The sequence below is a fragment of the Gadus morhua genome, chromosome 19 (genome assembly GCF_902167405.1).
Source record: "Gadus morhua chromosome 19, gadMor3.0, whole genome shotgun sequence".
Lineage (NCBI taxonomy): Eukaryota > Metazoa > Chordata > Actinopteri > Gadiformes > Gadidae > Gadus > Gadus morhua.
The window spans coordinates 21,094,624-21,120,665 of NC_044066.1; the positions used below are offsets into that span (position 1 = coordinate 21,094,624).

Genomic DNA, 26,042 nt, shown 5'->3' on the forward strand with positions numbered 1-26,042 from the left:
ATGGGAGAGAGAGAGGGAGGGAGAGAGGGAGGGAGAGAGAGGGGGAGAGGGAGGGGGAGAGAGGGAGAGGGAGGGGGAGGGAGAGAGAGGGAGAGAGAGGTGTTAGTAGATGATTAATGAAGATCAGGAAGTGAGAGTATTTGGTCACTCGGTCGGAACAGACAGTTGATAGTTGAAGTTCCTTATGTTTAGTTTTGAGGTGCATGCCAGTGGGTTAGATGAATAAAGGTGTGATTGTATGCATCGATTTACTGATCTCTCAGATGCTCATGGTGAGACTCTTTTAATGTTCCTGCTGCAAGGAATCGTGGGACGTCGTTATCATATGGAATGCAGTCTTGCCTGTTGACCGCTGCCCAGGTCAAACAGACGTGAAGAGACCAGATGCCAAATCCCTGATTTGGAACGATTGTGCAATCATTTGTCCTCTCATTAGATGACGCATAGATTATAGGCCTATCCAGAACAGCTCCATCTTAAAGCGATGGGACACTGTGGCTTCTCATCCTCGTCCCTTCGCTCCATCCGTCATCCTCCCGGGTTCGGCTCATCTCTCGGGGGACTGTGGGTAACTTGATGCAGGCCCCTGATGCACAGAGAAAACCCCTACAAAACTCCCTGTGAGTCACTCACACACTGGTGCGTGTGTGTGTGTGTGTCCGTGTGCATGTGTGTGTGTGTGTGTCCGTGTGTGTGCGTGCGCGTGAATGCGTTTGCGTGCTTGTGCCTTGATGGCTCTGCGGATATACCCACCGCCCACTCCCAAAAACAATATTCGCGAACACTTCCTGTTTCACTGTAAATGAAACTCTTGATGCAGTAGTGAGAAGTCCTTTGATCTCTTGTCGGGGGGAGGGGGGGGGGGGGGGGGGGAGTGTTACATAATTGTGGTTACAGAGGAACTACTGCTCGTGTTAGAACATGTTTAACGTTGCAACGTTGGTTGATTTGGACGCTGCTGTCACTGAAAACCAAACTTGGTTATTGGTTCGGCGGGGGGGGGGGGGGGGGGGATTTAAGTGTTGCATCCTTGCGGAACTACTGCATGTTTATTTAATTTAAACATACAGTAAAGGACAGGCAGTGGAGGGGAATCATATTGGAACCAGCAATACGATTTAATGTTTTTTTTCATTGTGGCTACAAAAATTTGCATGATTGGAGTTCTTATCTCTGCCTGGATCAATGTCTTTCCTCAAAGCCCGCCCACATTCTCATGGGGACCAATGGCTGTCATACAATGTTCTTCCTCAAAACACCTCGTCACTAACACTGAATAGAAAAGCTTACACCAAGTGTGTCCTTGCTGGAGGTTGATGAAATCGATGTCGTCATGAAGTCATCCAATGTCATTCAGGTCTTTATTTTACTTGGTAGCACTGGTGTTCTGAACTTCAAAAAGTTAGGGGCACTAGCAAAAATGTAAGAAAAACAAATCATAACAAATGTTTTTATTGATTTTGTTTTTTGATGCCACAATAGTAAGCGTGCCTATTTTGAAGAACAAGTTGGATGTAAATACAGGGAAAGCAAACCTAGTCAGAAAAAAACTATCATAGAAATCCTTAAATGCTTAACTAAAGAGCATAAAACATAAATGTATGAGAAATTATGCTTCTATTATATTTAAGATCAGAGCCCTCACTGTAATTCTGCATATTGTATATATTCACCAATAATTCCCTCACAGAATGGTATCATTCCCCCTCTGAAGTGAACACCCCTAATAACATGTAATTGATTAATTAATATGCAGATTAAGATAAATGTATCCATATACATAATGAGTGTACTTCCTAGCAAATGTACAGAGAAAATGAAAAACACCTATTCATAAGCCACACACACACACACACACACACACACACACACACACACACACACACACACACACACACACACACACACACACACACACACACACACACACACACACACACACACACAGTACTACTTGAAGACATTTACCAAAACATTTACCCTGTCTCTCTGAATCATTCTCATTTAAAGATTGATTGACCACATCTGGATCAACATATTACCGGATATAACGATATGTTTTTTGTGTGCTTCCCTGGAATTTCCCTGAGTTTTTGGTTTCCCTACGTTTAAATTGTTTCGATATTGTTCACATATTGTCTGCCACCCTGGTAAAGCAAAGGCAAAAACGTGTATCTTCATGGAGCCTGAACCAATGGCGTTCCCCAGGGTGGCCCAGTACTCTAGTGAAGGATCCCACTGGCGTCCCGGTGGTTCTTGTAGAGCACTGACATCACTCCTCCCTGTATTATTTATCATTTATTCTGTACTTTATTCTGGTTTTGTTCTATTCTGTCGAGCAATTTGTATTCTGCTTTTGAAAGGTGCTTCACAAATTCATTTCAGAATAAGAAAAAAAAATAGAAATGCTAGGAATGCCAGGAACAGGAACACTGGAAGGCATTGCTCCTCCGCCTGGTTCTGAGGAGGCGGCCTGTAGTTGTTGTCGCTTTGTGGTTTGTACACAAATGGAGTTGCGCTTGCTCGATCGTTACGTTTCTGAAGACGTTTCTGTTCTCGCGATCTGCTGGCACTGCAAGGCGTATTCCTCTCGTTGATCACGATGAACAACAGCAGTCCGACACACGCCAGCTGGCCCCACGTGTTTCTTATGAAGCAAATGTTGTTGTAGTCGATGCCGCTCTCGAAGTCGCCTCCGATCTCTGACAGCTCGGAGTGTGGACTTCGGTCCAAGGAGAAGACTCTGAGCTCCCTCAAGAGGTCGATGGTGATCTGGTAGGTGTGCTCTGGGTCATACACAGTCCCCAGACCCTGACTGGCATGGTAGTGCTGTGTGATGTACACCTGGCCGATGGTGTTCCGGTAGGAGAGTGTGAATATGATGCGAGCCCTGTTCAGTTCCTCATGCCCAAACAGATCGTTATTGGTGAAATAAGAGGGCAAAGAGATTATCTGATTGTTGATATTGGGGTTGATGTTGCCGAGGGTGAAGTACCGGTGGCGATAGGGCACTGGATCCAGGAATCCCTCAAAGTTTCCATAGTGATGAGTGCCATAGTCTCCATCGTCCGGTTCAAAGGTCAGCTCTATCGCGTCGTTGTTGTCTATTTCTATGGTGTTGGCAAACCAGTGGAGCAGCGCAAGGCTGTGCTTGGGCACCGATTGGTCGAATGGGATGTCCTTCAGGTCGTTGATTGAGTTGAGAATTCCAAAAGTTGATGCAGTACGAAGGATTGATAGAAAAAGGACTAAAAAGCCCATTAGATGACTTTCCGACATGGTCGACCTTGAAAAAACACAACACAAAACACATTTACTACAAAGTTTGTTCAATACGGACTATCACGTACAAGTCCATAACTTTTAGGATTGATGAGTTTTTGATCGTCAGGAAACCTAGTTTTACGCACGAGTGAGTGTTTAAAATAATAAATGAATTTGGGTGATGCTCAGCGCGCGTGTGTCTGTTTAAACACACGCAAACTAAACGCGTAACGCAGAACACAGTCCATAGCAATGCATATTAACGGGGGACACATGCATATTATGAACACAAGTTGATAATGTAGCCTATACAAAACTGAAAAGAAACGATGTTTGTTAATGTTTTGCCACATATTATTAAATAGACACAGTTGCGGCCCCAGGACCGCATATCATATAGGCCAATGTGTTAAGTAATCTCTTTGCCGAAATGTATATGACGACTCAGACTCAGTTTCTGAAGTTGTAGAAGGAAACGCCATTCCATGTGTGAATTAGGCCATATTATTTGAACATAAACTTAGCCATTTGAAGTTTGAAATTCATGTGGTCATGCATCTCTCTCAGGGGAGACAGCAAATGCGCTGTTAAAATATCAACTCGTCAGTTTCTTTTCGATCTCATAGGTCCCATGGGCTCTACCGGAATTGGCGTGATTTCGCCATAGCAACAGCTTCAGAGACCCGCCCACAAAGCTACTTCCGTTTTTTGCTTCTCATTTGCGTTTCAGACCCTTAAAATAGGGCCCTCTGTCTTTTAACAGTTCCAATCAATGATTTACAAATCCAGCGTCAGCAATAGTCAAATAGAGCCATCACTATCAACTGATACACCCACACAAACCCCTGTGCTGCTATGAGTAATAAAATTGGTTGTGGTTATAACTTACTTAATTTGATATAAAAAAATATATATCATAACAAAACACACATTGTGACCCTAATACATAGTTGATTATAAATATAAAATCTGTCCATATTTCTTAATTTGCAAACCATTCAAATAAAATATATATGTCATTAGTTTTGAGGTTTGAGCTGCTTACCTGTTAGGCTACGGTTCAGTATTGGTGTGGTGTGGAATCCTTCTGCCGTCGTCTGAGCTTGCAGACCTGATCTGCTGTGGTTTTAAATACAATCTTGTTCAACTTCCTGTTTCACAGAACAGGAAAAAAAAATGTTTGGGGGGGGGTTAACTCATCTTAGAACAGAACATGTTTTAAAGCGGTACAATTTATTTGTTCTGTTGTGTAGCAACAAAGGTGGCAGGATTGGGATTTTGCCAACATTCTCTTTGGGACCAATGGTTGTCGTACAATGTCTGTTGCCGACACACCCAGAAATGTGTTCTGACTGGTTTGGTTCATTAGTGTTCGTTAGTGTGCGAAATGTAAGAAGCTCCAACAATAAATTCCTTGTTTTTTATTGCGGTTTTTTTGTGACCACAATGCTAAAGCGCCTTTCACACATGCAGTCTTACCGTGCAAAGTTCCAGAAGATTTCCTGTATTGGGTCATGTGTGAATGGGAACAGGGATCGATATTCCGGAAAATGTGCAAGGGCCCTGCCTGTCTTTCTGTGTTGTGACAACCCAGTCTCACACCTAAATGTATTGTAGCTGCGTTGGTCGACAGTGCAAAACGTAGTCACTTTGCAACAACTGCTCTGAAATTCTGAAATGGCTACGTTTTTTGGCCAGTTCTTTTCTATTGGCCAGTTCTTTTCTATCTATTTATAATCTTCTCAGTAAAAAATGCAATATTTTCATATTGATTCAGCATTAAATGGGTTTTAATAACATTTGTAGCAAAAAAATTTGCATTTAATTGTCATTACCCTCGTTCAGTGATTGTATATGGCGTTTAGTTTGTTAGTCATATCCAATATTCTCATCAGAAAATTGTTAGAATACAATCTATCGTTGAACTCTTAAACCATAAGACCCCCCAGCCCCCACACAAACACAAAATATTTTTGCAGACACTATGCTACAGTGGCAAGAACTTGAACATGAACTTGTTACAGTTGTTCATTTGGTCACTGCTGTCACCGAAAACCAAACATTGCTATTGATTCGACAAGGGGGGATTTAAGAGTTGCATCATTGCGGCTATAAAGGAACTACTGTATATTAATGTTTATTTCCTTTAAACATACCGTAAAGGAAAAGCGGTGGGGGGGGGAAATCATATTGGAACCAGCGATATGATTGAAGGTTCTTTTCATTGTGGCTATAAAATTGGCGGGCTGGGAGTAGTTTTCTCCGCCTGGATCGTTGGATTTCTTTCCTCAAAGCCTGCCCACATTCTCTAGGGGACCATTGGCTGATGTGCAATGTTCTTCAAAACACCTCGATACTCTAGCACTGAATAGAAAAGCTTGCACCAAGTGGGTCCTTGCAGGAGGTTGGTGAACTCATTGACATCCAATGTCAGTCAGGTCTTGACATTTACTTTTTCATTTGGTAGAATTGGTATTACGAACTTCTAAAAGTTAGGAGCATCAGCGAAAATGTAGGGAACACATATTAAGACAACATTTTTCTATTGATTACATTTTTTTTGTTACCATAATAGTAAGAGTGCTTCTTTTTAAAAACAAGTGGGATGTAAATACAGGGAAAGTAAGCCTACAGACTGAAAAAAAACTATTACAGAAATCCTTCAATACCTCGCTAAAGAGCATTAAACAAATGTATGAGAATTATGCTTTTATTATGTATTCAAGATCACTGTAATTCTGAATATTTTCATTAGTCACCAATAAACCCCCATGGAAATGTAACATTCCCCCTCGGAACACCCCTACTAACATGTAATGGTAGTGCCCATCCTCACTCGCAGTGTGGAATAATAATAATAATAATAATAATAATAATAATAATTAAGTACGCTTAACTCGCTATCTCAAACAGTGTTTTTGTATTTAATTCCAACATGCTCATTTAATGCAGAGAGCATTTAACCTACCAACGACGATATACAGATTAAGATGAATGCATCCATGCACATAATGAGTAGTCTGGCTAGTCCAAGCTCAATCGTAGATTGCCTTTTGGTCTTGGGAAGCTGCTGTAATTCTCGATCAACGGGCGTAGGTCCACCGACCTCTACGGGATTGGCTGCTTGGTGATTGGCAGAAAGAAATGTATCGCTTTTCTCCAGACACTTGTGCAGGGCGAACTCAAATCGATGGCAGAATGGGCGGGGCTACCCAGTCTACATAATGAGTGTACTTCCTAGCAAATGTAAAGACAATATAAAAACATCTATTCATAAGCATCAAACACACACACGCACGCGCGCACACACACACACACACGCAAACAGTCCTTGAAGACATTTACCTAAACATTTACCCTGTCTCTCTGAATCATTCTCATTTAAAGATTGATTTTCCACATCTGGATCAACATATTACCCGTTGTAACGATGTGTTTTTTGTGTGCTTCCCTGCAATTTCATTTGGAGCTTTTGTTTACCATACATTTACATTGTTTAGATATTGTTAACAGATTTTCTGCCTGCCTGGTAAAGCAAAGGCAAAATCTAGTGTAGTGCAGTGTAATGTAAACCCGGACGATGGTGTTTTGGGACGAGAGTGTGAATATGATGCGAGCCCTGTTCAGTTCCTCATGCCCAAACAGGTCGTCATTGGTGAAATAAGAGGGCAAAGACCTTCTCTGATTGTTGAACATGGGGTTGATGTTGCCGAGGGTGAAGTACCGTTGACCGTAGGGCAGTGGATTCAGGAATCCCTCAAAGTTTCCATAGCGACGAATGCCATAGTCTCCATGGTTTGGTTCAAAGGTCAGCTCTATCGCGTGCTTGTTGTCTATTTCTATGGCGTTGGCAAACCAGTGGAGCAGCACAAGGCTTTGCTTGGGCACCGATTGGCCGAATGGGATTTTCTTCAGGTCGTTGATTGAATTGAGAATTCCAATAGTTGATTCAGTACGAAGGATTGAGAGAAAGAGGACTACAAATCCCATAAGATGACTTTCTGCCATGGTCAACCTTGAAAAAACACAACACATTGTTAAAATTAAAGTTTGTTCAACACAGATTATTGCCTTTTTTTAAATCATAATCTTATCAATTATATTTTCATTTTAGTTTATTATGCAATGTTAAATACTAGATTCTGATAAGTCATAAGGTTCCAAGGGTGTACATTATTTTTCAATAACAGGAAACCTCTGTCTTTTAACAGTTCTGAATCAATGAATCAAATTTATTCAACCCTGCTTAACTTTCTCTGTCAGAGGGCTCGTAGATTCCACCAGAAGTGGACGGATAAAAACAGCTTTACCACACTGCTCAAGGTAGCTAATGAGAGCAATAAAGTCACTTTGAGCTCTGAGTGACAACAGGCAGAGTCATTTGACCCGACATTGACAATAATCCTCAAAATTGTAGATGGGAGTGTAGACAGCATCTCCCGGCGCTTAACCAGGACATCAGTTACCAAGGCGCCTGGCATACAACGAGTGGTAGCGCACTTTGTGCTTGGCCCCCTAATAAGGAAGTAGGCGTCTAAAGCTGTAGAAAGTTTCATAAAAAGTGGGTGAGCGTTTTAGGCTGTGTAAATCAAACGAAAGAGGGGGGGGGGTAGTATAATGATAATAAAACTAACGAGTACAATAGGTTGCCTTTCGGTTTGTGCTTGGCTCCCTAATAAGGAAGTACGCGTAACTCGCTATCGCAAACAAACATTTTTTGTAATTTAATTCAAACATTTCTCATTTAATCATCTAATTTAATAGAGAGAGCATTAAACCTACCAACGGAGAAATACAGATTAAGATGCATTTATTCAGGCACATAATGATTGTACTTCCTAATTGTACAGAGAAAATGAAAAAACCCTTATTCATTAAAATAAAAAATAAAACACACACACACACACACACACACACACACACACACACACACACACACACACACACACACACACACACACACACACACACACACACACACACACACACAGCAGTACTTGATTTGTCAAGTGCAAAACATTTACCCTGTCCGTCTGAATCATTCTCATTTAAAGATTGATTAAACACATCTGGATCAATACATTACCAGACATAACGATTTACAAGGTGTCATGTCAAGGTCATTTCCCTGGAGTTAACATGCGTTTAAAATTGTTAGGATATTGTTCACATATTGTCTGCCACCCAAAAACGTATGTCTTTGTGGAGCCTGAGCCGATAGCGTTTTAGTTGAAGTGATATTTCAAAGGTTCCCCACAGGTGTCCCGTTGGTTCTTGTAGAGCACTATCATCACTCCTCCCTGTATTATCCATAATTTATTCTGTACTTTATTCTGGTTTCATTCTATTCTGTCAACCACTTTGTAATCTGCTTTCGAAAGGTGCAGTATAAATTAAGTTTTGGACTTATGTTATTATTATATTTATTGTTATTATGGTTATTGCTATCATTATTCCTAATATTACTCCGCATATCTTGCCCTTTGTAGGGCAACACTGATCATCATCCGAGTCCTGGAATATTCACTGACATGTACGGCTTTGCGCTTGCTTGAACGTTACCTTTCGGAGGACTCTCCGGTACTCGAACGTTACGTTTTGGAGAACGCTTCGGTTCTCGAGCTCTGTTGGTCATTGATGCCGCTTCTGATGTTGCATAATAAGACCTTATTATATGCGTCTAAACATTCATTTTAAGACTATCAATTTGTTAAAAATAACAAACGTGTTTATTGTGAGATTATAAGACCTTCATAAGCACTTATAAGAAACCGGTGGCGACTGGCAAATTTTATTTTAGGGGGGGCTGAAAGCTTGTAAACCAAACCCCTGTAGGGGGGTCTGGGGGCATCCTCCCCCGGAAGATCTTTATGTGATTTTCATATAAAAACTAAGCATTCTGGTGCATTCTGATAAAATAATAGACAAAATCACTCATAAATCTGTCTACAGTTAAGTATGCATTTAGACAAATACGATAAAATATCAAGATAATATGTGCAACCTTTTTTGTGTGGTTGTTCAAGACACACTGAAGGCATGATGCCACCATAGGTTTGCGGAGAACTATATACAATAAACACACTGAAGGCATGTTGCCACCCTAGAAGAAAAAACTATATACACTTGAAAGGGGTGGTTTGGGGTTGAGAGAGAGAGAGAGAGAGAGAGAGAGAGAGAGAGAGAGAGAGAGAGAGAGAGAGAGAGAGAGAGAGAGAGAGAGAGAGAGAGAGAGAGAGAGAGAGAGAGAGAGAGAGAGAGAGAGAGAGAGAGAGAGAGAGAGAGAGAGAGAGAGAGAGAGAGAATTCAAATATTAAACAAACAAGCACATTTTCAGTGTAGACATAAAACATTCTTCTCGTACCTTTATCTTATGTTATATTTCCATACGCGTCACCTGCGCAACACAAACGCCAGCTTCAAGAAGTTATTTGCATGTTTGCTGTGCTGCTGGCTTCATGTTGATATTAAAGTAGGCAGGGCCTAGCCAGTAGTTACATCTCTCTATCTGTCTCTGTCTGTGTGTCCATCCATCTGTGTCCATTGAAGAGACTCCTGTGTGTGTGTTTGCGTTTAACATTACTTGTACGGAAACTTTGCTCGTCTCTCTTTCAGTGCAGCAAAGCGGTCAACGACTTTCTCATTGAAATCACGCTTGGACGAGGACTAGTTCCCTCTCCATGGAGCGCATGGCCAGTGCATTCAGACGTTCCTGGCCCATTGAATTTCCCAGGAATGTCTTAATTATTTTGAAAGTTGAGAATCAGCTTCAGCTGTTGTCATAGGAGTAGTTATGAGAATGTTCAACAAACTCAGTCTCAGAGAATGTTTCCTGGAGGTTGTAGCTCATGATAACCTGGTACAGTGCCAGTGCCCCACAGCAGACCTTGAATTCAGGATTCTCATAGATCAGAGACAATTCCGTCTTGAGCTTTGCCTTGTTCAGCGTTGGATATGCCTTCACAGTGGCATTCAAAGCATCAGCAGGAAATGAATGGCAGTACCTTTCAAACATATTTCCTTGTACTAAGGTAGCAATCACAAGGTTGCCAGTGAAAGAGAACCTCGCATTGTTCTCACTTTAGATCCCGTACCTGCAAAATGCATAATGCAAATAAATTATTAAATAGCTTTGCTGTTATTCAGGGATCAAAGTGCATTGACATTTAATCTATAACAATTACTATTGGTTAGTTGAAAATCATAAAAAACGGCTACAAAGAAAAAAAAACGACCTAGTGAATAAAAACATAGCTTGTGTGGGGGAGAGGGATGAGGGGGGTGTGAGGTCAAGATTTTGGATTGTACATTGGCTACCTGACGTGAGAGTTTAGATGTTTATTTTATTATTTTTTTACCAGAATAATACTTCATTGAGATTAAACATCTCTTCAAGTGTCCTGTCCACGACAGGCAGCAGAAGCATACAGTCAGATACACACAAAACATTAGAAAAATAAAACAACTAAAAGGTAGAGGGGAGAGAGCTTGGGAGGAAGTTTTGGTTCTCGAACGTTACATTTTGGAGTAAGCTTCGGCTCTCGAGCTCTGTTCGGTCTGCAAGGCGAATTCCTCTGGTTGATCACGATGAACAACAGCAGTCCGACACACGCCAGCTGGCCCCACGTGTTTCTTACAGACGAAAGTTTGTAGTTGTTGATGCTGCTCCCGAAGTCACCTCCGGTCACCTCCGACACCTGGTCGATGGTGTTCTGGTCCAAGAGTGAGAATATGATGCGGGTCCTGTTCAGTTCTTCACTCCCCAACTGATGGCTTCAGTAGGAAGGATTGATAGAAAAAGGACTAAAAAGCCCATCAGATGACTTTCCAGCATGGTCGACCATGAAAAAATGCAACACAAAATACATTTATTAATTTAAAGAAAAGTTGGTAAATTATGATTATCATTTAATGATATCAATTGTATATTCAATCTTATTTTACCATACATTGTTCAGTACTTGATCCTGCTTTTTCCTAATGTTCCTCTAACAGTCTTTGAACTGTTCCAAATTAATGTGCTCGAATCCAGCAACAACAATAGTCAAATTGATCCGTCACTGTTGACTGATACCCACACAAACAACCGAAACAGTACATTTCCAGACCTGAATGACATTGGATGACAATGAGTTCACCAACCTCCAGCAAGGACACACCTTGTCCAAGCTGTGCTATTCAGTGTTATCGAGTATCGAGGTATTTTGAAGAACATTATGTATGCACAGTGTAGGGGAGTAACGGAATACATATGCCGGCGTTACGTATTCAGAATACAAATTATAGCTAACTGTATTCCGTTACAGTTACAATTTAAATAGTTGGTATTTAGAATAGTTAAATTGATGAAATCAATGGATTACATGACGATACTTCTGTTTCAGTAGTTTATTCGTGCTTTCACACCAACAGCATTTAGTGCGCACTAAATGAGTTTGCTCCCTTGGTTTGGTACGTTTGCGTTGGTGTGAATGCAACCGACTCACTTCGATGTGAACCAAATCAGCCGACCGAGACCTCCCTGAACAGCTGGTCTCAGTTCGCCTCCAAACGAACCCTGGTACGGTTCGCTTGAGATGTGAAAACGAACGCACCTCGGTCCGATCTAGTTCTACAAAGCATACGCCTCTTTGGACGTAACAGGCCCCCGCTCAGCCGCGCGCATTATGGGAATTATTGTCTGATATTGTTTGTTCCACTACAGCAAAATATATAAAATAGTGCACTTTCAGGGAGACTTGGGCCTAACACATTCAGCAAGTTTGAACGGAAGAACACACCTGAATAGGCCTGTTTAGTAAGCAGGATTAGATGCCGCATTCCTACACTTATAAAATGAAATTCAATGTTGAAGTAATCCAAGTATTCAGAATACAATACTCAGATTGAGTGATGAAATGGAATACGTTACATATTACATTTTTGGGCATGTATTCTGTGACTGGATACATTTTAAAAGTATCCCTCTCAACACTGATTATACACCGGCCATTTGTCCCCAAGAGAATGTGGGGAAAGAAATCCAACAATCCAGGGAAGAAAACTACTTCAATAAAAACAATTTTTATACCACAATGATAAAAAACCTTCAATCATATCGTGGCTAGCATTGGTGTTCCGAACTTGTAAAAAGTTAGGAGCATCAGCAAAAATGTAAGGAACACAAATTAAGACAAAAATGTTTTTATTGATTTCGTTTTTTTGTTACCACAGTAGTAAGGGTGCTTATTTTAAGGACAAGTGGGATGCAAATACAGGGAAAGTAAGCCTACAGACTGAAAAAAGAGTTACAGAAATCTTTAAATGCTTAACTAGAGATCATTAAAAATAAATGTATGAGAATTATGCTTCCATTATATTCAAGATCAGAGCCCTGACTGTAATTCTGCATATTTTAAGTATTCACCAGTAATCCCGCCACGGGAATGTAACATTCCCCCTCGGGACACCCCAACATGTAATGGTAGCGCCCGCCCTGACTCAGTGTTGAATAATAATAATAATGAGGAAGTACTGGATTGTCAAGTGCAAAACATTTACCCTGTCCGTCTGAACCGTTCTCATTTAAAGACTGATTAAACACATCTGGATCAACACATTACCGGATATAACGATTTACAGTGTTTGCTGAAAACATTTGTTTTAAATTCTTTAGATATCGTTTACATATTGTCTGACACCCGAAAAGAGGCAACGACGTATGCCTTTATGGAGCCTGACCCGATGGCGTTTGTTTAGTGGAACCGTTGTTTCAAAGGTTCCCCAGTGTGGCCCAGTACTCTAGTGAAGGATCCCACTGGTGTCCCGGTGGTTCTTGTAGAGCACTGACTTCACTCCTCCCTGTAGGGTATGGCGTGGAACTCCACTCCAGTGAACCTTGGCCTTCCCATGGGGGCCAGCTCTCACCTCTACTGTCATCACCTTTAAAGCTAGGCTTGGTCTAGCACTGCCCTACATCTCCAAACGTTTATATTTAGTTCTATGATTGTATGTATTTGGTGTCTTATTTATTCTGCACTTAGGGTTAGGGTTTCACCCATTCTATGCTGGTTTCATTCTATTCTGTCAAGCACTTTGTGATCTGCTTTCGAAAGGTGCTCTATAAATTAAGTTAGGGACACGTATATTATTATTATTATGTTTATTGCTATAATTATTCCTACTATTAGTCTGCATAACTTGAATGCACACCAACATTTGTGACAACATTGAACAATGTCCCAGCCCTGGTTTAGTCGTCTGAGGTTGAAGTTGTTCTCTGGGATATTCACAGATATGTGCGGAGTTGCGCTTGCTTGAACGTTATGTTTCGGAGGACTCTCTGGTACTCGAACGTTAGGTTTAAGAGGAAGATCCGGTTCTCCAACGTTTTGTTTGGGAGGAAGCTTTGGTTCTCCAACGTTACGTTTTGGAGTAAGCTTCGGATCTCGAGCTCTGTTGGGACTGCAAGGAGAATTCCTCTCGTTGATCACGATGAACAACAGCAGTCCGACACACGCCAGCTGGCCCCACATGTTTCTTACAGACGAAAGTTCATGGTCATTGATGCCGCTTCCGATGTTGCTGCCGATCTCTGACAGATCAGACTGTTCTCTTCGGTCCAAGGAGAAGACTCTGAGCTCCCTCAAGAGGTTGATGCTGATCTGGTAGGTGTGCTCTGGGTCATACACAGTCCCCTGACCCTGATTGGCCTCGTAGTGCTGTGTGATGAACACCTGACTGATGGTGTTCTGGTCCAAGAGCGAGAATATGATGCGGGCCCTGTTCAGTTCCTCACCCCCCAACAGATCGTCTAGTCGACCAGTGAAATAAGAGGGCAAAGAGTTTCCATCATTGTTGACCATGGGGTTGATGTTGCCAAGGGTGTAGTACTGCTGGCCGAAGGGCAGTGGATTCAGGACTGTCTCATAGTTTCTATAGTGATGAGTGCCATAGTCTCCATGGTCTGGTTCAAAGGTCAGCACTATCGTATCGTTGTTTATTTCTATGGTGTTAGCAAACCAGTGGAGCAGCACAAGGCTGTGCTGGGGCACCGATTGGCCAAATGGGATTTTCTTCAGGTCGTTGATTGAATTGAGAATTCCTATAGTTGATTCAGTCCGAAGGATTGATAGAAAAAGGACTAAAAAGCCCATTAGATGACTTTCCGACATGGTCGACCTTGAAAAAACACAACAGAGAATACATTTACTCAATTAAAAAAAAGTAAAAATGAAATATGGACTTTCTTTTTTTAAAATCATAATGATAAGAATTGTATATTCAATCTTATTATACCATGCAATGTTAAATACTTGATCCTGTTTGGTCATAATGTTCCTTAAACAGTCTTTTAACAGTTCCAAATCAAGGCGCTGCAAATCCAGCAACAACAAATAGTCAAATAGAGCCATCACTGTCACCTGCCAACCCGTACACAAACCACACTCCTGCTATTGCTAATAAACTCTGTTGTGATGTTTTTTACTTAGTTTGATCATTAAAAAAAAGAAGCAAAAGAAAACACACATTTTGACCCTAGTACATAGTTGTTTATAAATACAAAATCTGTCAATATTTCTTAGTTTGCAAAACATTAAATTAAAATCAATGTCTCGTTAGTTTTGAGGTGTGAGCTGCTTACCTGTTAGTCTAAGGTCAGTATTGGTGTGGAATCCCTTCTGCCGTCGTCTGAGCTCGTAGTCCTGATCTGTTGTGGCTTTAAATACAACCCTGCTTAACTTTCTGTTTCACAGAACGGGAACAACTTTTCTGGTTTTGGAATCGATATTACGGATATCTGCAGTGGCCCTGCCTCTCCGTCTGTGTTGCATTAACCCAGTCTCACACCAACATGTAGCATAATTGGTCCACAGTGGAAAACGTAGTTGTTTCACAATAATGGCACTAAAATTGTGAAATGCCAAAGTTTTTTTGCCTGTTCTTTTCTTTCAGCCTGCATCCATGTCACGTGTTTCTGTCTGCAAAAACAACAAGGTGGCTGAAATGTATATTTGTTTGCATTGTTAAGACACAAAATTTTCATTGCCATCTATGACTGCTTTGCCTGCTACGTTGTGTATTTGACAAATAAAATAACTTGAACTTGCTACGGTGGTTGATATGGACGTTGGTGTCACTGAAAACCAAACATGACTATTGATTCGGCAGGGGGGGGGGGGGGGGGGGGTTAAGTGTTGCTTCATTGCGGCGACAAAGGAACTACTGTATATTTATGATAATTTCCTTTAAACATACAGTAAAGGAAAGGCGGTGGGGGGGGGGGTAATCATATTGGAACCAGCGATATGATTAAAGGTTTTTTTTCATTGTAGGTACAAAAATTGGCGTGATTGGACTAGTTTTCTCCCCCTGGATTTTTTGATTTCTTTCCTCAAAGCCCGCCCACATTTTCTTGGGGACAAATGGCTGTCGTACAATGTTCTGCCTCAAAACAACTCGATACTCTAACACTGAATAAGAAAAGCTTGCACAAAGTGTGTCCTTCCTGGAGGTTGATGAACTCATTGTCATCCAATATCATTCAGGTCTTGGAATTTACTATTTTACTTCAGAAAGTTAGGAGCACTAGCAAAAAAAACACAAATTACAAAAATAAATAAATATTGATTGTGTTTTTTATTACCACAATAGTAAGAGTGCTTATTAGAAGAAGTCGGATGTAAAATCATAGGTTAAGTATGCCAAATAAATTGAATCCAGCAATCAAACACTTGCCAAATGCTTGCACATTAATAAATTAAGCCTACAGACTGAAAAACACAAATGAATACATTTTTAAATACTTAAGATCATTAAACATCAATTTATGAGAATCATTCTTCCATAATAATCAAGTTCAAAGCCCTCACTGTAATTCTGTATATTGAAAGTATTCACCAATAACCCCCCCACCAAAATGTAACATTCCCCATGTGAACACCATTACGAACATGGAATGGTAGCGCCCGCCATCACTTGCATTGCAGATTAATAATAATAATAATAATGTACGCGTAATTCACTATCGTAAAGTGTTTTTGTATTTAATTTGACAATTCTTATTTAATTGTCTCAATTAATGCAGAGAGCATTAAGCCTACCAAAGAAGAAATACAGATTAAAATACATTTATTCAGGCACATACTGAGTGTAGTTTTGAGTAAATTTTTTTTTTTAAAGCACCCATTTATAAGCATAAAAAACACACACACACACACACACACACACACACACACACACACACACACACACACACACTATATCTATAAAATCGTGAAAAGAACTAATTTGTGCATAAATTAACATTCCTGAAAGTTTTGACTGCCAATTCCGCATCTCCTTATATATGAACTTAAACCAGCCATTTCAAGAGATAAATGACGGCTTTGTTTTATCCACTTGTTATTGAAGACATAATGCATAATAATAATACATTAATAATATGTATTAACCCTTTTCTTTCTTTATCTTTTTTTATCTGAGCCATGCCTTTTGTAATACTTGTTTGAGTACTTCTTTTTGCCAATGTCCGTACTCGAATGTTGGGTTTCAGAGGAAGCTTCGGTTGCCTAACGTTTCTTTTGGGAGGAAGCTTCGGTTCTCGAACGTTACATTTTGGAGGACGCTTCGGTTCTCGAGCTCTGTTTGGTCTGCAAGGGGAATTCCTCTGGTTGATCACGATGAAGCATAATACATTAAATACTCTGCCTTAAATGAGACCAAATAAATGCATTTAGGCGGCGTTCATGTCTCCTTCTTTTGGCTATCTCATTGTTGTTATTTCCTCTCACAATGTACATAAGCCTTTCAACTAGATTCAATGTCTTAAGTACAATTATTAGAATAACACAAACATTCAGTACTATCAAACACATACTTCTTGTTGGAAGTTATTTAAATGGTGATGCGTAAAAAAAAGAGAATATATATATATTTTCTTAGTTCAATTTATTTGGCGACCCAATTCAAATCTCCCGCGACCCCCACGTGGGTCATGACCCAGTCATTGGGACAGACTGTGTAGAGCACTGACATCACTCCCTCTTGAAGGGTATGGCATTGGTCCCAGCTCTCACCTCTACTGTCATCACCTTTAAAGCTACACATTGTCTAGCACCCCTTTACACCTCCAAACGTTTATATTTAGCTTATCTATGATTGTATGTATTTGGTGTCTTATTTATTCTGTACTTAGGGGTAAGGGTTTCACCTATTCTATTCTTCTATTCTGGTTTCATTCTATTCTGTCAAGCACTTTGTAATCTGCTTTCGAAAGGTGCCCTATAAATTAAGTTAGGGACTAGTATATTATTATTATTATTAGAGTTGTGATTATCGCTATTATTAATCCAGCTATTACTACGCATATCTTGAACGCACACCAACATTTGCAGCAACATTGATCATCGTCCCAGTCCTGATTAGGTCGCCTGAGGTTGAAGTCGTTTTCTGGAATATTCACAGATATGTGCGGAGTGGCGCAGGCTTGAACGTTACGTTTTGGAGGACTCTCCAGTACTCGAACGTTAGGATTCAGAGGAAGCTGCTCTTCTCCAACGTTTTGTTTGGGAGGAAGCTTCGGTTCTCCAACGTTTACTTTGGGAGGAAGCTTCGGTTCTGCAACGTTTTGTTTGGGAGGAAGCTTCGGTTCTCCAACGTTTTGTTTGGGAGGAAGCTTTGGTTCTCCAACGTTACGTTTTGGAGGACGCTTCGGTTCTCGAGCTCTGTTGGGTCTGCAAGGCAAATTCCTCTCGTTGATCACGATGAACAACAGCAGTCCGACACACGCCAGCTGGCCAAACTTGTTTCTTATAGACGAAAGTTCGTTGCTGTCGATGGCGCTACCGAAGTTGCCTCCGATCTCTGACAGCTCGGACTGTTCTCTTCTGTCCGAGGATAGGACTCTGAGCTCCCTCAAGAGGTCGATGGTGATCTGGTAGGTGTGACCTGGGTCGTACCCAGACCCCCGGTTCTGATTGACCTCGTAGTGCTGTGTGATGAACACCTGGTGAGTGGTGTGTGCGAGAATATGATGCGAGAATATGATGCGGGCCCTGTTCAGTTCCTCCCTCCCCAACAGATGGTTTAGGTCACCCACGACATAAGAGGGCAAAGAGTTTCTGTTATTGTTGATCATGGGGTTGATGTTGCCGAGGGTGTAGTACTGGTTGCCGGAGGGCACTCGATCCAGGACTCTCTCATAGTTTCCATAGTGATGAGTGCCATAGTCTCCATTGTTTGGTTCAAAGGTCAGCTCTATTGCGTCGTTGTTGTCTATTTCTATGGTGTTAGCAAACCAGTGGAGCAGCACAAGGCTGTGCTGGGGCACCGATTGGCCGAATGGGATTTTCTTCAGGTCGTTGATTGAATTGAGAATTCCATTAGTTGATTCAGTACGAAGGATTAAAAGAAGGAGGACTAAAGAGCCCATAAGATGACTTTCTAACATGGTCGACCTTGAAAAAACACAACACAAAACACATTTAGTCATTGAAAGAAAAGTTGGTGAAATATGGTCTATTGCCTTTTTAAAAATCATAATGATATAAATTGTGTATTCAATCTTATTTGACCATGCATTATTAAAGACTTGATGCAGCTTGGTCATAATGTTCCTTTAAGAGTCTTTTAACAGTTCCAAATCAATGCGCTGAAAATCCAGCAACAACAATAGTCAAATAGAGCCATCACTGTCACCTGCCAACACCCACACAAACCCCTCTCCTGCTATTGGTAATAAACTCTGCTGTGATTGTTACAGCAGATCATTTAAAAAAAATAAAGCAAAACAAAACACACATTTTGAGCCTAAAACATAGTTGATTATAAATACAAAATATGTACATTTTTCTTAGTTTGCAAAACATTAAATTTAAATCCATGTCTCGTTAGTTTTGAGGTGTGAGCTGCTTACCTGTTATTAGGCTACAGTTCAGTATTGGTGTGGAATCCTTTCTGCCGTCTTCTGAGCTTGCAGTCCTGATATGCTTTGGTTTAAAATACAACCCTGCTTAACTTTCTGTTTCACAGAACAGGAACAACTTTGTTGTTTGATTCATTGTTTGGGGCGGGAAGGAGGGGTACTCATGTTAGAGCATGTTTTAAAATGGTGCAATTTATTTGTTACGTTGTGTGGCAGGATTGGGATTTTGCCCACATTCTCTTTGGGACCAACGGTTGTCATACAATGTTTGTTGCCGACACACCCAGAAGTGCGTTCTGACTAGTTTGGTTAGTTGGTGTTTGAAACGATTGATATCCAATGTCATTCAGGACTTGACAATCACTATTTTACTTGTTAGCATTTGTGATCCAAACCTCAAAAGCTTAACAATAAATTATTATGTTTTTATTGCGTTTATTTTTGTGACCATGTTCCAGAAGAGTTCCTGTATTGGGTCATGAGTGAATGGGAACAGGGATCGGTATTCCGTGAAATCTGCAATGGCCCTGCCTGTCTGTCTGTGTTGTGATAACCCAGTCTCACACCTAAATGTAGTGTAGATGCGTTGGTCAGACCATGGAAAACGTAGTCACTTTGCAACAACTGTTCTATGTTTTTTGGCCTGTTCTTTTCTATAGGCCTGCGTCCATGTCATATGTTTCTGTGAAAACGAACAAGATAGCTGACACTTTTTTTATTCTCAGTGGATATTCACTATTTTTATGCATGTTCAGCATTAAATTGGTTTTGTTTGTGTGTATATATATATATATATATATATATATATATATATATATATATTACGGTACATACAAATACATAAACAATGTTCATATTCTAGGTTATTTCAAAAAAGAAAAACTGAATTTCACTGTACCTTGTCCTTGTTACTCTTTTTACTCTTTTATCTTCCTTTACTATTATTTATTTTTTTGCATTGTTGAGAGCAGCTTTGGGTACCAAAATGTCTTGCAATGTCTCCACATGGGCTCCATCTGAGCCCATGTGGCCTCACATACTCGCTCACTAAGAACCTGAGATCAATTAAGTCTGTGAGTCCTTAGTCCTAAATCCTCAGGGCTCACTTTGGATTGGGTCTTGAGAATTACTTTTTTATTTGGTAGCGCACTACCAGCAAAAATGTAAGGTACACGGATTATAATAAAATTGTTTTAATTGATTTCATTTTTTTTCGTTTATTTCACATACAAGTTTATAAAAAAAAAACATGTGCTGATAAAAACTACATGTGTGGTTGTGGCAGAAACCCTTACAGGCTTATATGGAAACCACACCCAAAATACATTTTCATATTAGAATGCAAAACACACACAGATAAGCACATAAGCACAAACCAACCAACGCACACATAAGCACAAACACACACACAATATATATATATATGTATTGTTTAAATCAGTTGCAACAAATCAAAATGTAGGCATGAATATATATGGGTTGAGACTTAAAAAGTCATGTTTAAATATATGAACCAAATTATTATTTTAAGAACAAGTGGGATGTGAATACAGGGAAAGTAAGCCTACAGACTGAAAAAAACTATTACAGAAATGTAGAAATTAAATACTTAGCGCATTAGCACAAGAGCATTAGACTTAAATGTTTGGGAATTATGCTATTCACCAATAATCCCCCCACGGAAATGTAATGGTAGTGCACATCCTCATTCGCAGTGTTGAATAATAATAATAAGACGGTAATAATAATAATAAGGAAGTAACTTTAACTCGTTATCGCAAACTGTGTTTTTGTATTTAATTGTTTTTGTACTTGACCCGTTCTTTTCTATATGCGTGCGTCCATGTCGCATGTTTCTGTCGGTCTGAGAAAACAACAAGATGGCTGATTTTTTTTATTTTCTTCTCTTTTCTTCTTTTGTTCATATATTGCCTGGGAAAGCAAAGGCAAAAACGTCTGTCTTTGTGGAGCCTGACCCCATGGCCTTTGTTTAGTGGAACCGATGTTTCAAAGGTTCCCCAAGATGGCCCAGTACTTTAGTGAAGGATCCCGCTGGTGTCCCGGTGGTTCTTGTAGAGCACTGACATCACTCCACCGTGAAGGGTATGGCGTGGAACTCCACTCCAGTGAACCTTGGCCTTCCCAAGGGTGCCAGCTCCCACCTCTACTGTCATCACCTCTAAAGCTAGGCTTGGTCTAGCACTCCCCTACATCTCCAAATGTTTATATTTAGCTCTATGATTGTATGTATTTGGTGTCTTATTTATTCTGTACTTAGGGTTAGGGTTTCAGCTATTCTATTCTCCAATTCTGGTTTCATTCTATTCTGTCAAGCACTTTGTAATCTGCTTTCGAAAGGTGCTCTATAAATTAAGGTAGGTACTTGCATATTATTATTATTATGCTTATTACTATTGCTACTCCTACTATTAGTCCGCATATCTTGAACACAAACCAACATTTATAGCAACATTGAAAAATGTCCCAGTCCTGGTTTGAGGGTCTGAGGTTGATGTCGTTCTCTGGAATATTCACAGATATGTGCGGAGTAACGCTTGCTCGAACGTTACGTTTCGGAGGACTCGCCAGTACTCGAATGTTGGGTTTCAGAGGAAGCTTCGGTTGTCTAACGTTTCTTTTGGGAGGAAGCTTCGGTTCTCGAACGTTACATTTTGGAGGACGCTTCGGTTCTCGAGCTCTGTTTGGTCTGCAAGGGGAATTCCTCTCGTTGATCACGATGAACAACAGCAGTCCGACACACGCCAGCTGGCCCCACGTGTTTCTTACAGACGAAAGTTCGTGGTCAGTGATGCCGCTTCCGATGTTGCCTCCGATCTCTGACAGCTCAGAGTGTTGTCTTCGGTCCAAGGAGAAGACTCTGAGCACCCTCAAGAGGTTGAAGGTGATCTGGTAGGTGTGCACTGGGTCATACCCAGTCCCCAGATCCTGATTGGCCTCGTAGTGCTGTGTGATGAACACCTGGTCGATGGTGTCCTGGTCCAAGAGCGAGAATATGATGCGGGCCCTGTTGAGTTCCTCACCCCCCAACAGATGGTTTACGTGACCCGCGACATAAGAGGGCAAAGAGATTCCGTTATTGTTGATCATGGGGTTGATGTTGCCGAGGGTGTAGTACTGCTGGCCGGCTGGCAGTCGATCCAGGACTCCCTCATAGTTTCCATAGTGATGAGTGCCATAGTCTCCATTGCTTGGTTCAAAGGTCAGCTCTATCAAGTCGTTGTTGTCAAATCCTATGGTGTTGGCAAACCAGTGGAGCAGCGGAAGGCTTTGCTTGGGCACCGATTGGCCGAAGGGGATTTTCTTCAGGTCGTTGATTGAGTTGAGAATTCCAATAGTTGATTCAGTAGGAAGGATTGAGAGAAAGAGGACTAAAAAGCCCATCAGATGACTTTCCGGCATGGTCGACCTTGAAAAAACACAACACAAATCACATTGTAAAAAGGAAAGTTAAAAATAATTGAAAAGTTTGTTCAACACCGTTATGTTCTTGAAGAAAGTAGTCCAATCCGGATTGCTTTTAACTCACTTTATTTGTTAAAGTGTTTCGGTGTGGTAACTATGAATCAAAATGAGGGGAATTTTATTGAACACGCGTTGAGAGAAATACCGCAGAGCTATCTTCTAAACTATCAACGGGGCTGCCCTATGTCTCTGACCTCAAATCTCACTCCCGCTCTGGTTTGTATCAAGTAGGCGTGGCCTATGTGACGTATTGTCTCCGCCTTCCTCACCTGTCTAAAGGTGCTGCCATCTGTGGCTGGAGTAGTTATTGCAGCTTGTATGTCGGGTTCTGCCTCCCTTGTGGCTATGAATAGTAATTACAGTTTATGTGTTCAATCTTCCTCCAATGTGGCTATGTGGGGGGTAATGCAGCTTGTGTGTTCGATCTTGGTTCCTTGTGGCTATGTGGGGCACCTGATGTGCTTAAAATACGTAACAACACAGACTATTACCTTTTTAAAAATCATAATCCTTTAAATTGTATATTCATCTTAGTATACCATGCATTGTTTAATTCTAGATTCTGATTGGTCATTTTGTTCCAAGGATGTATATTTTTTTTCCATAACAGGAAACCTCTGTCTTAACAGTTCCAAATCAATGATTTACAAATCCAGCAACAACAATAGTCAAATAGAGCTTTCACTGTCAACTGATACACCCACACAAACCCCTGTCCTGCTATTAGTGATAAAACCTGTTGTGGTGATAACTTACTTAATTTGAGAATGAAAATACATACAATAGCAAAACAAACATTGTGACCTGATACATAATAATTACAAAATCTGCCCATATAGTTCTGAATTTAAAAAACAATACATTAATATCAATGTCTTGTTAGTTTTGAGGTGTGAGCTGCTTACCTGTTAGACTACAGTTCAGTATTGGTGTGGAATCCTTTCTCCCGTTGTCTGAGCTCGCAGTCCTGATCTGCTGTGGTTTTAAATACAACCTTGCTTAACTTTCTGTTTCACAGAACAGGAACAACTTTTTGGGTTTTGCAATCGATATTCCGGGAAATCTGCAAGAGCAGTCAGAAGGATGGCCTCCTTTTGAATGACGGCCCTGCCTGTCCGTGTGTGTTGTGATAACCCAGTATCACAACAACATGTAGCATGGTTGGTCCACAGTGGAAAACATAGTAGTTTCACAATAATGGCTCTAAAATGTTGAAATGTGTGAAAATAATTTTCTATCAGCCTGCATCCACATCACATGTTTCTGTCTGCGAAAACAACAAGATGGCTGGAATGTATATCTGTTTGCATTGTTAACATACAAAAATGTCATTGCAAGCTATGACTGCTTTGCCTGTTACGTTGTGTATTTGACAAATGAAGGAACTTGAACTTGGTACGGTGGTTGATATGGACGCTGCTGTCACTGAAAACCAAACATGGCTATTGATTTGGCACATGGCTATTGATTTGGCAGGGTGGGGGGAGGGATTTAGGTGTTGCGTCATTGCAGCTACCAAGGAACTACTTTATATTTAGGGATCCGAGCAGCGAAGCTACTTGGTCCCCAATTGTTTCTGTAACGTTTTTTTTTTTTCTCAAATTCTGTAAAAGTCACACTGCAGCCTATACCGTAAGTTGACAACTCTTGAAATTGTCAGGTATGGTTACCAATAAGCCCCACTACCCATCAACCCAAATTTGTGGTACTGCACCCAAAGGGGCGCTCTTGTAAAAAATCATGAATTCGGCTTATTTCTCCTTACTAGATTGACCTGGACTCAATATTCTTTCATCATATTAAACTTTAAAATCTATTAAAAAAAAAAGAAGCCAAACATGATAAGATTCAAAGGCTACAAAAATAATGAAAAAATCCACCAAAATTGCCAAAGAAAATCTTTAGACCAAGACTCATAATCAAACAGAATTTTTTTATTTAGTTCCCTTTAAGAAATATTGGCCAATAAAGTTGGAGCAGTTTGCCCATTTTTCTTATTTGACCATTTTGTTATTGTATAAATAAACATACAACTATTATTAGGTGGATACCAATACCCCCCACTAAAAATAGACCCAAATTGTGGTATTGCACCCAAAGGTGGCACTATTTAAAAAAATATATGAACTAGCCTTATTTCACCTTACTAGATTGACCTGGACTCAATATTCTTTCATCATGTTAATTTCTAAAATCAGATGCATCTTTTTCACCCTGATCTTCTGCTCTAAAAATGTTTCCTTTTCCAACAATTTCATAGAAAATCTAAACGTCCACAGTCTCAACCCATTTTGCCTATATGACCATTTTGTTATTGTATGACTACCATACGGCTATCATTAGGTGGATACCATTAACAGTGCAAATTTTCAGATCTGTTCTATTTTAGGAAAGCCCTTAATTCTCTTGTGAAATGTGTGCTAGGAGTTTTCTTGATGATGCGTGCTTATCAATCAACATTTTCCCCATGTGAATGAGGCTGCATGCAGTTCAGGAATGTCAGTGGCTCAACGGGATAATGAATTGTACTGGTGTTCCTTAGGTGGAGAGTTCAAATCCTGATTAGAACATTATGAACAAGTTGAACATGACATTCTGTCATTGCCACTCATTTAAGAAACACAACATTGTACAGCACCTGAAATTCATCAGGCAATCAACATTCCGGCTCATTAGTTTCAACGAATCTGACGGCCAAGACAGAGTATGGTATTAAGGGGAACTTCTTCGTTAACCATTTTTCCTTCATAATTAACTCTGTCATATTTATGTTTCTTCCGTTAGTGTTCTTGACTACAAAGCTTTTAATTTCCCCAGAATTTCAAAGATGTTTCAGTTATATGCTTTTAGGAAAGCCCTTAATTCACTTGAGAAATGTGTGCTTGGAGTTTTCTGGATGTTGTATGCTTATCAATAGACATTTTGACCATGTGAATGGTCAGAACCTGAACTGCAGTGAATGAGGCTGCAGTTCAGGTTTATCAGTGGCTCAATGGGCTCCTTGTACAGGTGATCCTTAGGTTGACAGTTCGAATCACGATTATAGCATTATTAACAAGCTGAACATGACATTCGGCCATTGCTTTGCAGCTCACCTGAAAGCCGAGGCACAGTATTGCAATAAGTGAATCTTCATCAACATCTTTCCTTCATAATTATGTCATATTTATATAGCTTCTATTAGTGTGTCCTTGACTTTTCATTTTGCTCGGACCCCGTTAATCACCGCTTGTGGGTATATTTATGTTTATTTCCTTTAAAAATACAGTAAAGGAAAGGTGGTGGGTGGGAAATCATATTGGAACCAGCGATATGATTGAAGTTTTTTTTGTCTACAAAAATTCGCAAGATTGGAGTAGTTTTCTACCCTGAATCGTTGGATTTCTTTCGT

General features: G+C 40.4%; 4 protein-coding genes and 1 long non-coding RNA gene across 6 annotated transcripts in view; 1 reads left to right on the top strand and 4 right to left on the bottom strand.

Moving 5' to 3' along the window:
- Positions 1–15,353, top strand: part of LOC115532536 (uncharacterized) — a 42,971-nt gene extending 27,618 nt beyond the window's left edge. Inside the window, exon 3 of the long non-coding RNA XR_003974061.1 lies at positions 15,199–15,353. This is a non-coding gene — a long non-coding RNA (uncharacterized LOC115532536). The remainder of the gene's footprint in view (positions 1–15,198) is intronic.
- Positions 1,433–4,414, bottom strand: LOC115532534 (uncharacterized). The gene is made up of 2 exons (XM_030342375.1): positions 4,310–4,414; positions 1,433–3,286 (listed from the first exon to the last, which is right to left on the bottom strand). Exon 2 carries the CDS (start codon positions 3,277–3,279, stop codon positions 2,377–2,379), a length of 903 nt encoding a protein of 300 aa, XP_030198235.1. The 5' UTR covers positions 3,280–3,286; positions 4,310–4,414; the 3' UTR covers positions 1,433–2,376.
- LOC115532531 (uncharacterized) overlaps positions 12,432–26,042 on the bottom strand; it is a 68,204-nt gene continuing 54,593 nt past the window's right edge. The window contains exons 1-2 of one of the 2 annotated variants that reach the window (XM_030342371.1): positions 14,888–15,014; positions 12,432–14,424 (exon numbers count right to left, since the gene is read on the bottom strand). In XM_030342371.1, coding sequence (XP_030198231.1) covers positions 13,371–14,417 — 1,047 coding nt within the window. In that variant the 5' untranslated portion in view covers positions 14,418–14,424; positions 14,888–15,014 and the 3' untranslated portion in view covers positions 12,432–13,370. Of the gene's footprint in view, positions 14,425–14,887; positions 15,015–26,042 lie in introns of those variants that run through there. The other variant, XM_030342372.1, reaches the window with a different exon arrangement.
- LOC115532528 (uncharacterized) lies at positions 17,488–19,285 on the bottom strand. The gene is made up of 2 exons (XM_030342366.1): positions 19,160–19,285; positions 17,488–18,701 (listed from the first exon to the last, which is right to left on the bottom strand). Exon 2 carries the CDS (start codon positions 18,692–18,694, stop codon positions 17,546–17,548), a length of 1,149 nt encoding a protein of 382 aa, XP_030198226.1. The 5' UTR covers positions 18,695–18,701; positions 19,160–19,285; the 3' UTR covers positions 17,488–17,545.
- The window catches only part of LOC115532530 (uncharacterized), a 74,327-nt gene continuing 68,698 nt past the window's right edge, over positions 20,414–26,042 (bottom strand). Inside the window, exon 2 of the mRNA XM_030342369.1 lies at positions 20,414–22,595. Within this exon, the coding sequence (XP_030198229.1) occupies positions 21,539–22,588 (1,050 nt within the window). The 5' untranslated portion in view covers positions 22,589–22,595 and the 3' untranslated portion in view covers positions 20,414–21,538. The remainder of the gene's footprint in view (positions 22,596–26,042) is intronic.